At 34.7% G+C, this 12,660-nt stretch overlaps 1 protein-coding gene across 2 annotated transcripts in view; it reads right to left on the bottom strand.

The window, feature by feature from the left end:
* ASCC3 (activating signal cointegrator 1 complex subunit 3) overlaps positions 1–12,660 on the bottom strand; it is a 330,464-nt gene that overhangs the window by 65,993 nt on the left and 251,811 nt on the right. For both annotated transcript variants that reach the window (XM_057737877.1, XM_057737879.1), the window contains 2 exons: positions 2,874–2,985; positions 2,542–2,676 (listed from right to left, as the gene is read on the bottom strand). In XM_057737877.1, the coding sequence (XP_057593860.1) occupies positions 2,542–2,676; positions 2,874–2,985 (247 nt within the window). The remainder of the gene's footprint in view (positions 1–2,541; positions 2,677–2,873; positions 2,986–12,660) is intronic.

The raw sequence follows: 12,660 nt of genomic DNA, 5'->3' as shown, positions 1-12,660 counted from the left end.
CTCTTTGTTTCAGAATCACAAAGAGATTAATATGCAGTTTGGAGGTGAGAGCAGAGAAGATAATGAAGCTATGTGGTCATTTAAGAATCTCTGGTGTGGTCACAAAATAATACTTAAAAACACTTCTCAATGAAAGAATGATTTCTAGAAACTGGACCATAATTACTTCAAACACAATCCTGCTTTATTATTTAATGTTTCTCTGTAGTTACACATATGTTCTCCAATACTTAGAGAATAATTTCTAGATAAGACATTAGTAAAAGAGTGGTACCTGCAGATCTCCTTATCCATATAAGTCCTACATTTCCAATGTCCCAATATCCTCCCTCGAAAAGAGGTCTCATTTAGATATTACAGACTTAGACACTATCTAGCAGAAGCTGAGAGTTTCATGGACTAAACACCACAGGATGAAGAGATTATATCATTGCTGCTGTGGAAATCACTAAGGGGGTACGCTGAACAATATTTACGTAAATACACTGTAGTTTACCTTATGTATATCTGCAGATGAATTTGTTTTGTTTATTATTCACAAAAGAGTTGACTTTATTTTAATAAAGACATACCATGAAATCAGCATAACTGGTTTTAGGCAGTGTGATACTGGAAAGAAACAGGTTGCTGAAAGGATGTGAACAGACCTCTTGTTCTGATCAATGCTTTTTTATGGAAAAGACAAGAGAAAAATGATTGCATTTCCTTGGTACTATATACATTTGGGTTTTTTTTTTAGTGGAGTGGAAAAGGATACAGAATGTAACAGGCATATGGTTTTCACAAGCCTTTACAAACAATGTGCATCTAGTCTTAACATGACAACTTTGAACCTCCCACCTTGGTATTTTCCACCTCACTCTGTGTGTGTGTGTGTGTGTGTGTGAGAGAGAGAGAGAGAGAGAGAGAGACAGAGAGACAGAGAGAGAGCACAGTGCAGTAGTTAAGAACTTATTCTAAGGTGCTAGACTGCAAACTACTCACTTGATTTGCAATCTTGGACAAGTTGGTTAATTTTAAAAATGGGGATAATAATGGGATGTTATTAATATCACATGAGTGTCTGTTGTTAGGATTAAATAAGTTTACCAAATGTAAAGTTCTTAGAATAGTGCCTGCCACATGAAAAGTGCTCAAAGGTTTAGCTATGATTATATGTTCCCAAGTAGTATAAAATACTAAATTAGGTAAATATAACAATATGAGAGAAACATCATATTCTTAAATATAACAGATAATAGTGTAAGATGCCGAAATTAAACGTTATTTTACTGTCTTTCCCCCAGATAAATTCTATTTTTATGAATCTCTGTCTAGGAAATGATAAAACCTCATTATTAGAAATCTAAAAGAAATTCTTAATTTTTAAAAAATACTCATCTCAGAAATGAGTTGTTACTTTGACAAAAAAATCACTTTTTGATAGCTGCCTAATATACTTTAATCCTCTACTCATTTCTATAGAGCAAACAATAGAAAACTGATTTATACAGGATCCATCCACCCATCCATCAATTCATTCACAAATATTTTCTAATGCATTACAATGTACTTTGCCCCATGCCACACACAAAATCTATACATTAGTTTCTCAAAGGGAAAACACTGAAAAATTGGAAAACTGTGAATGGGGTACTGATGCCTATTGAGAATGATAAAACATTAGGAGAGGCAGGAAAAAAGCTAATAAGTAAGTGACCTATAGCAGAATCAGTGAATTTATAAGCGAAGGACCTTAAAGACATTATAGTCTAATGGGTCTCAACTTTTTAAAAAAAAACCTGAGGAGTAAAATAAAATACAATATTTACTTGTATTACATATATCCTGACTAATGTGCTAACAAAGTGTTATAGTAAATTATTATACTTAAAGTCAAAAACAAAATAATGCATAATATGCAGGAAAGAAATGGAGAAGATACTCCTAACAGTAGTTTTAACTTTAATATTAAATTTAGTTCCTAGCTTCTTGGCAAAAAAGCAAAATGAACATAGTATAGTTTTTTTTACCATGTGATAAATCGGATTGTATTTTTTTTGGGGGGGAAGGGAGGAGTTAAGTTTTTGGGCATTAATCCTAGGAGAACTTAATCAAGTGGATCCTTAGGTAAAGAAACTTCAGCAACATCATGGTTTCCAGGAGAACTACCCAAAAAAAGCAAGAAGAAAAGCTTTCAACTATAATACAGAGAGGTTATGACACTGAAGGATGCAGTGATCACCTGGCTGCTGAGGGCAGCCCAGTTTATACCTATTATCCTGGCTTAAATATCAGTAGTGCCCCATTCCATTCTCAGACTGACCCACGCAAGTTTGGATGATAAATTATGTGGTCATCTTATCTATAGAGAATTTGGTTCAGATTTGCTTTGCAGTGATCCTCTTTGACAGAGGAAAGGACTTCATGTATAGTTACTGCCAAATTTCAAGAGGAACTAGATGGCAACAATTGAAGACCCAAACTAAAAGAGAAGGTGTGAGATATATAAAATATAATCTCTTTATATTAAAAACAATGCAATAATATCACGAAACTCACACTCAGAATTGAAAGCAATTCTTCGGTACCACATTCAGGTTTCAAACGCTCCTTGAACATTTTAACTGTTTGGTGCTTCAAATAGTAATAAGAGGCAATCCGGCCATATGTCAGTGGTTCGATGCTCCGATTATCCTGTTTCAAAAGAAGGACAAACTCACATACATAAGAAGTACAAAAGAAGTGTATGTATTCATAAAATTAATCATTCACACTGCAGATTGCTGTCCCAACAGTTTCATTACAATTTTTGGTTATCATTAGAAGCAAAAGCCCTATTGTTAAAAAGCCGGGCAATCTTTTCAATTGGAATGTGTGTGACCAAGTCGTACCTCTCCAATTTCAATACAGTAGGAATGTTCCAACTCAACCAGGGACTTCTCAACCAGATTGGACAGAAACTTGTTCACAGAATCATGGCTCACATCACTCAAACTGTAGTAGCTAGAAAACAAGCAAGGTCGTTATTTGTTTAATATTTCCTATTAAAACTATCACTTCAATTTCACCTCGTTCTTTTCAGAATTAAAAAAAAAATCCATTTATAGCAAATTAAAGAAATAAAGCAACTGCAATTAACCATTTCCATTTTACAGATCAAAATCCCCATACTAAGGCTTACTGACACTGATGAACAATAGCAATCCATTAAAAATGTGTAAGAGAAGCAGATAAAATTCAGCAGCACATTAAAAAGATACTAATTTTCCAGTGTTAAAACTGACATGATTTCAGTTTAACACAGCTACAGCAAACTGAACTTATGTACTAGATTTAGAAAGGATGAGAAGCATATTACATATAAATATATAATTTCCTTCTAGATGTAAAAACTCACCTTTGGTAATATTAAAAAACTCAAATAACTATTGATTTGGGTGGTAGATGAGTTCTCTTAGGAAATTTAGTCAAGTGTTCCCCTAATGCTTAAAGAGTAAATATTCTAAAGATTAGAAGGAACATTATCAGGCTAACAAAATAAGCATTCCAAGTAAGCTTACTTACACAGAAAACACATAGGTTCTGCTCTATATATCTTCTAAGTAAAAAACCTAAGGACATGCAATTCACTTGAATGCTCCTCCCTGTAACTCCAAGAGTTTGGGGGCAAATCCCTAAGATCACTAGGAATCTGTGCCTGGGAAAACATCCAAGAGGTAAGGGACTGCCCCCATAGTCCTGGCAGATCACCAATTCCTGCTGGTGAACCTGTCCCCAGTCAGCATGGAGAATTACACGCCCTACCAATATCCAAATCAAGAAACAAGAGTGGAGAGTGGCCTCCAAGAAGAGACTCTCATCACTGAAGCCCCAGCACAAGGGTTTTACATCTGTACAGGGCGAGGAATAGGACAGTCAGAGCCTGGGGAAGAAAGTGTTAACTATCTCAAATGGGGAAGGCCTAAAGGCCTGCCAAGTACGGTAATTTTTTTTTTCTTTCTTCTAAGGGAAAGATTTGGGGTCAATACTAAAAAAATTTATTTAAAAACACAAAAAGCAGGACTTAAATCATGGCAGGAGATATTTTCACTAGAAAGAGAAGTTAGCCCAAATGTCTAGGTACATCCACATAAGCGAGGTTCCACTGAGTATGGATTAATAATAGGTTATTTATTTTGGAAAATAACTGTAAATCACAGTTATATGCTGAGGGTGTTAATTCTCATAAAAGAGAATTAGTTACTTTAAATTTTAGTCTATAGAGAAATTATTGCCTTTCCTGGAAAAGTTCTTTTCATAAACCAAAATAAAGCAATATTTATCAATGAACAGGTAAATACCAGACAGATAAGTGCTGTTGTTAATTTAAACAAAATGTACAGACTTTTATCTCACCAGGCAAAACATGAAGGTGAAAAACCAGCATTAGAAACCATTAGAAAATATTTCCCTTATCCTGAATTATGACTGAGAAGGAGTATATAGTTAGAATAATTTATTCTGCATTAGAGGTGAAAATAAAAATTCTGAACATTCAAGGCTCCATAAAAGAGACAGATCCCCAAAGCTGTTTCAGATTATTAACAATATTTTCTGTCTTTCATTTTCTTCCCCAACAAGTGAAATTTATCAGCCAAACTTTCTGCAACATAAGTGCTTACTTTGCATTTCACATTCTCTTGGCTTGCTAAGCCTATAAATTTCCCAGCACTATTTTCAAGCTGTCTGGACTAATACATGGTTGATAAAGTTATATCTGAATGGAAAAAAAGACTAGGGAAAATGTGCCCAGGACACTGAATAAGTAGTAGCATTTGCAGAGCAAGAATCAAGCTATTCTTTATGCAATTAAAATTACAGAATGAAGACATTATGAAAATAATATTACTGGGAAAAACAAAAAGTTGTGATTCCACTTTTATCTATAAATTCATTAGGCCATTTGGAGCACCACCAGCTGTCCCTGTATAAATATCACTGGGATGCCAGAGTATCACAGGAGGCTTCAATGAATAATTTGGTACACTTACACATAACATGTAAAACCATTAATGATAAAAACCTTTCTCCAAAAATCACAGGTTCTTTTTTTATACTTATTTTACTCACTGTTCTATGTACTTACAAGGTACATCATTCTGATGGGCCAATACCCCTTCTGAAGTTTGTTTATTTAAATCTACTGGAAAATTTTTTAGACTACTTTGTGGCTTTTATCCAGATAAAGTACAGTCAGGGTAAACATTTTTTAAACATTTACAATGAGTTGCAAAAAAGAAAAAAAAATCAAGTAAAATCATAGCTCTGAGAATGCAACAAATTTTTATCTGATGACTATACTAAAATATTACTCATAATCTAACTTGCTAAAAAGTAATGAATTTTTTGAACATAATAACTTTAAAAACGTCCAGTGATATTTCTTAATATGGTTGTTCTTTTCCAATATGCTATCCAGCATTCTTATTGATTTGTATATGAGAAGAAATGAAAAACTCAATTTAAGTAATTGAATTGACATTAAATTTATTCAATATCAAAACTGTTATCCTTATTACATCTGGGGGGTAATCTAGCATTTTTAAAATCCATAAAATTGTTTTCTTCAGATATTCTGGCATATGTGATTATTTTTTAAAAGTGACAACTTTAAAAATAGAGAGTGCTAGTTAAAATACTACATTCTTGAATATAATAGTAAAATCTCAATCATTAAAAAACTTTTCTCCTATGCAGCCAACACAAATACTAAAATGCATCTATTTTTGTTGGCGATATGACTTCACTGATTTATATCCAGTATTATTCTTTGTGAATATTTAAACTGAGATTCTAAGGTTACATAAAAATTTCCAAATCCGTAAGAAAGTATACTGCTACATCTTAATTAGATGTATAACTTACAAGACACTATAAAGTAATAAAACTAAGTGTAAATGGAAGTATTTTTTAGGTCCCATAAAATTTTGAAAGACTATGTTCTGACACTTCTTTTGTGAATAAAGGATGGAGTTTCTATTTACATGATCTTCATTAGTAGCATTATATGACCTTTGCTTCTAACATGTGAATTTAGTCACCATGCAATTTCTTGCCTAAATAATTATAAGCATTTAGCTTAAAAAATTATATATCATTAATTTCAATAATCACTTTATTAACTTGAAAAAGCATGCAATTGCTAGGTAAAAAGGTCTGTTTTCATGTTGTACTCTCCGCAGCATAAAATTTATAATTTACTGGTTATTAAAGCAGAAATATTATACAACTGTTTAACTATGGAAAAAGGATACAATGTAGTTTCATGCTCACTGCATTGAGTCATCAAGTCATTATCTTCTCTTTGCCATAAACAGACAGCCTACCTTTTTGTCAGCATGATATTTCATTTATTTCACAGAGAAACCCAGTTTCACAATAATTGACTTGTCAGAGGCTCTAATTTATGAGGCTGAGCTCTGTAAGATTTCTCTATATTGGATTCAACCTGCACACAAGCAGGGTTGAATATTTACAATGCTGTTAACAGGTGCTGAGTTGTTTAATGATTCTAATAGCCAGAAGCGTACTGAGAAAGCCAGCGGGATCACAATTACAGGCTGTTTGAACACAACAATTACTAGTCCCCTGAGAGGTGTGAAAGTCAAAGGCAGTTTGATACTGACAGCATCTAGCACATGGGCTAGACAAGCTAACTTCTATTAGCAGTCCATTGGGAAAAAGTTATAACAAACCTCTCCCTATCATAAAATTTTACAAAGTTCATTAAATTTAAACAATCAAAAAGTGAAACAACTTTAACAAAATTATCTTTAAAAGATCTCATCAAAGGACAAATAAGAATACCACATGTGAAACTTCAAGCTATCTTTTTCTAACCTTAATAAGGACCAATAAGCAATTTCACCAGCTGAAAATGAAAGAGATTTTTATTGTAATGTAAAACACAGATAAAGTTACACCAAACAGTTTGGATTTAATGTGAACAGTGCCAGCCATTTCCTGTTTGGTTTATGTAAACCTGGCCAGAGATCTTGCTGGGAAATCTTTCATCAGTATTGAAATGCTGCTGCTATAACTGTCAGTCCTGGGAAGTCATTTGTTACAGCACCATGTTTTTTTATGTTCAGATTATGCAGCAGTAATAATGACACAAATAATGAAAGTGGTTGCAGGGACAGCTGAAACTACCACAACATTTCTTTGCCCTAGAAATATTTAGAAGCTTTCTCAGGGGAAAACAGAGAATAAAACTGAACATACAAATTGAATCCAGAACTCAATTTGAAATATATTACATTTCATGATGCACCAGTACATGTGTTTATACATATCTGAATGAACTAATGTATACATGTATGTGTGCCTACATATATATTTACACATATAAATATGTATCTTTATAAGCATATATGTATACATTTGCATATATATACACACATCAAAAACACAAAAATATACACAGACATACAGAGAACAAGCCAGGAACTGAAATCTTTCTCAACATAAATTTTATTTTTGGTGGTGGTGTGGTGGGGACACTTTAGAGTAATATGATTAAATGAAGGAGGTTGGAGAATTGGGTCATATTTATTTATCTATACGTAACTGTATTTATTTAAAAAAAAATTTAGTTATTTGGTTGTGTGGGTCTTAGTTGTGGCAGGTGGGCTCCTTAATTTCAGCTCATGGGCTCCTTAGTTGTGGCATGTGAACACTTAGTTGCAGCATGCATGTGGGATCTAGTTCTCTGACCAGGGATCGAACCTGGGCCTCCTACAATGGGAGCACAGAGTCTTAACCACTTCGCCACCAGGGACGTCCCCTGTGACTGCATTTCAAGAGCGGTCTTTGCCTTTCTATTTATTTATTTGTTTGTTTGTTTATTTATTTAATTTATATTTTTGGCTGCTTTGGGACTTTATTTATTTATTGGCTGTGTTGGATCTTCATTGCTGCACACGAGCTTTCCCTAGCTGTGGCGAGCAGGGGCTACCCCTCATTGCAGTAGCTTCTCTTGTTGTGGAGCACAGGCTCTAGGCACGTGGGCTTCAGTAGCTGTGGCACACAGGCACAATAGTTGTGGCTCACGGGCTTAGTTGCTCCGCAACATGTGGAATCTTTCTGAAGCAGGGATTGAACCCGTGTCCCCTGCACTGGCAGGCAGATTCTTAACCACTGCGTCACTTGGGAAGTCCTTTCTATTTTAAATAAATTTCAGTTTCTCCTTGTTACACATACATGCATGAACATAAGTGTGTATACAAGCTCCTTCCACCCAAAGAAAAGTCAAATCTCAATTTATGGCTTTGAATGACAGGAAGCATGAAGTATATATTAAAACTATACATAATATAGGCTCTTCATTTGAGACAATGATTTTAGCCTTCTTAAAACTTTTACTAGATCTAAAAATAAGTAGAAAAAGTGTACTAATTTCCTGTGCCTTTCTTTGCTTCTAGCTTTGTGGATAGGTGATTTTAACACAAATAGTAATAAAAAGATATAAAGGCCAATAAGAAAGAAAACTGCAGAGCATGACTATAGCAGATTAAGTAAAATATGTAAATTATTAAACTTTAGGCAAGTTTTCCCATTTTTATCTGGATGTAAAGGTATAGATATTAAAAATGACAATTTTTTTTGCATCAGATGAACAAAAGTATGACACATTCAGAATCAGTATGGTATGGTTTCCAAAGAGAATACATTTTCCATCACAGCACTGAAAAGAGATGTGAATAGAAAGTATGGATATTTGAATTCTGAACCTGATAATGGGCCCAGGGATGGAGAATGTGGCCTCTGGAACCAGAATGCCTGGACTTGAGTTCTGCCTCTGCCACTCAGACCTACCTGATTGTGGGCATGTTGCTTAACCTCCCTGCATTTCAGTTTCTTCATCTATAAAATCGGGTCATAACAGTACTAAATGAGTTAGGTTCTTGAAACAGCATCTCAAATACAGTAGACACTCAATAATAAATAATATTAGTGTAGTTTTTTTTCCTATTTTATTAACTTCAATTTTTATTTTTATATATTCTTCTTGTATTTTATTTATTTATTTATTTATTGTCTACGTTGGGTCTTTGTTGCTGCACACGAGCTTTCTCTAGTTGTGGCGAGCGGGGGCTACTTTTCGTTGTGGTGTGCAGGCTTCTCCTTGTGGTGGCTTCTCTTGTGGAGCACGGGCTCCAGGTGCACGGGCTTCAGTAGTTGCGGCACACGGGCTTCAGTAGTTGCGGCACACGGGCTCAACAGTTGTGGCTCATGGGCTCTAGAGCGCAGGCTCAATAGTTGTGGTTCACGGGCTTAGCTGCTCCGTGGCATGTGGGATCTTCCTGAAGCAGGGATCGAACCCATGTCCCCTGCACTGGCAGGTGGATTCTTAACCACTGCGCCACCTAGGAAGTCCCATGTATTTATGTTTTGTTAATGTTCTTCTAGTTTCTCGAGATGGATATTTATTTTCAAGCATTCATGCTTTCCTGTAGGTGCCCTAAAGATATGAATATTCCCTGGAATTGTGCATTAAAATTCATAGGTTTTGTTCTAAAACATTTTAATTTTTGTACAGCTCTAGTCTATACCTTTTTTAAAAAAATATTTCATCTTTCACTAGAATAAAAGTAGTTAAACTGCCAAGCAGTTAGATTTCTTTTGTCATCCTTTCTCTTGTTTATTTCTGGTTTTATTGCGTTACACTCTGAGAATGAAGCCTTATGATCTCTATATTCTGAAATACAGTGAGTTGCTCTTTGTAGTCTAGTACATCATATATTTTCATAAATAAAATTCCATTAGTGTTTGTAAGTACAGCATATTCTTTTTTGGGGGTAGTACAAACATACACACCCATATTCAAGGATGTTGTTATTCTAATCTTTTATTTTATGAAATACTTTATATCTCTTTGGCATATTGATTTTTGAGGGATATGTGTTAAAGTCTCTCAATATGACTAGTTTAATGTCTTAATTTCTATTGGTTTTGCTTTATATATTTTGATGCTATATTTCTAGTCATCTAAAAATTTATAATCTACTGTAACTTTTAGTGATTGGACTTGTTATCAATATAACCATTTTTCATTGTCCTTTATAATCTTTATTGCTTTGAATTTCATTTTATCTGATTTTAATCCTGTACTTATTGGTTTCTCTTTGTTCTTCTCCTTCATATCTTTTTTTCAATGCTCAATTTTCTGCTTTTCTATATCACATTGATTTCATATGTTGCTTATTAATCATTTTTAGTGGGATTTAAAAAATAAATCTGGGAATTTCTATCTTTCAACAGAAAAGCTTAAATTATTAATAACATTTATTATCATAAATGGCCTTTTTAATGGTATGAATAGATCCTGGCAGGCCTTTGATCAAAAACCTACAATGATTCTCATTTTGCCCAGAATAAAAATCAAAGTCCCTACCATGGTGTCTAAGGTCCCACATGACCAGTATGATCACTGACCGCCCACATCCGTAAGCTTATCTCTTACTACTCTCCACCCACACTTACTCTACTTCAGCTACACCTTCTTCTTGCTGCACCTTCAATACACCAAACATGCCTGCTTTAGAACCTCTCCTGTTCCCTTAGCCTGAAATGTTGTTCGCTAGCTATTCATGTGGTCAACCTTCTTACCTCTTTCAAGTCTTTGTTCAGATGTCAACACTTATGCTCTGTCTACTAAGTAAAACCTGTCTAGTTCCCATCTCCAATATAATACATTTAATTTCTGATCAATATTCTCTGACAATTTGCAAATGAGGCTAGATTGAGGATAGATTAAGAGAAGGTTAAGCAGGTAAAAAACTAAGGAAATAAGGGAGGAGAACAATTAAAAAGCAATAAAAAAGATTTGAGGTCAACATAAATAGATGCAGAGTGATAACATCAACAAAAGTAAGAAAGTGAGATTCGAGCACAGTTTTGATATATGATTAATTCAGTTTTAGGTGTGTTAAATTTGAAATGATGGTGGGAAGTCCACGTGGCAACATTCAGAAGGTAGGTGGGAGAATGAGACGATGGAGAGCAGATGGAGTAACATATTTTGGGTCTTTCACCGCCAGGTGATATGTTAAATACAGAAGAGATCTCTGAGAAGAACTTCCTAATATTATGCACTGAGAAGAGGACAATATCACTCTACAGTCTTCTTGCCCAAAAAGGCAGAACTTGAATTTACAGATGAGAAAACTTCAGCCAAATCCAAATTGAAGGACGTTTTACAAAATAATTGGCCAGGATTCTTCTGAAGTGTCAAGGTTATGATAGACAAAGAAAGACTGAGGAAATGTCAGAAACTGGAGTGAATTAAGGAGACAGAACAACTAGATGTAATGCAGGATACTATTACTTCGGATCGTCATCAGAAAAGGGACATTAGTGGAAATTCTAATGAAATGTGAATAAAGCCTGTAGGTTACTTAACAGTAGTGCATAAATATAAATTTCCTGGTTTGGATAATTGTACTATGGTCATGTAAAATGTTAACACTTGAGGAAGCTGGATGAAGGGTATGCAGTGCCTGTTTCTACTATTCTTGCAATTTTTAAAAGATCTCAAATTGTTTGAAAATGAAAAAAATTTTTTTTGAATTTAAGAAAAGATGCACACTCAAAATTCAGTGTATCTGCGGATTCAGTAAAGAACCATAATTTGCTAAGGAGCTCAATTTGCCTCAGAGAATCATTCCCTTATTTGCTAACCAGACAAGCTGACCGAAATGATGATGTTTTAGTCTCTAAACTAGAATCTTTAGGATAGTACAGATCAGTAAACCAACTGGGAAGAAGTACAGGAGTAACAGCACACTAATCAACATTAATTAAGTTCTTCATAACTAATACAAAACTTAGAGAGGCTTTAACTCGTGTCCATGGTTCTCAACATGACCACATGAAGGAGGCAGCCTATTACTCACTTTCCAGATGAAGAAAGTGAAGCCAAGAGAGGTGAAGTAATTAAGGTCACACAGTTTGTAAAAAGCAGTGCTGATATTAGAATCAGTGTTCCGATTCCAAGTTAGAGCTCTTTCTACCACATTAACTGCCTCTATTCTTGTGATATAAGAAAAATGAACTTATCTACCGTTACACACCAAGATTCTTCTCCCTCTGAATACATAAAGAGTAGTGAGTCAGAAAACTTAGGTTTTTAAGTCCTGGCTTTAGTTACAAGGTTGTTATGGAATCCAGGACAAGTCACTTTCAGTTCCCAGCCTCCGTTCCTTCAATATCAATCAAGAAGGTTGGACTACAGTACATGTAAAGTCTGTCCCGTTGTGCAACTCTGCCATGCTAATGCTGTGATCTGTTTACTATGGAAAATGTGCACTGCTGGATGGTTACCTCATTAATTCTGTTCTCATTTTCCCAAATGATATTTTGCACCTAATCCAGGGGCCTTCACAGTTGAGGAAACTGAGCAAAGCATCACCGTACTCTCAAACTCCTACCTATGTAAGTGGAAATGCTGGCTGAAGAGCAACAAATTTCTTAAAGTAACACTCGGTAAGATTTAGTAATTTCATTTCATCATGATCTCTCTGTTCAAGGTCTTAACAGTGGTTTCATATGTCCTCTTACTCATATCAGGAATGTGCCTCATCTTGGCCTCCTTCCATTCCCTCTGCATCTGTTAAGGTCCTACGTGTTTTTGCCCTA

The sequence above is a fragment of the Hippopotamus amphibius genome, chromosome 6 (genome assembly GCF_030028045.1).
Source record: "Hippopotamus amphibius kiboko isolate mHipAmp2 chromosome 6, mHipAmp2.hap2, whole genome shotgun sequence".
NCBI classification, from domain to species: domain Eukaryota; kingdom Metazoa; phylum Chordata; class Mammalia; order Artiodactyla; family Hippopotamidae; genus Hippopotamus; species Hippopotamus amphibius.
The sequence above is the reverse complement of the archived record's forward strand: the minus strand, read 5'-3'. Positions and strand labels throughout refer to the sequence as shown.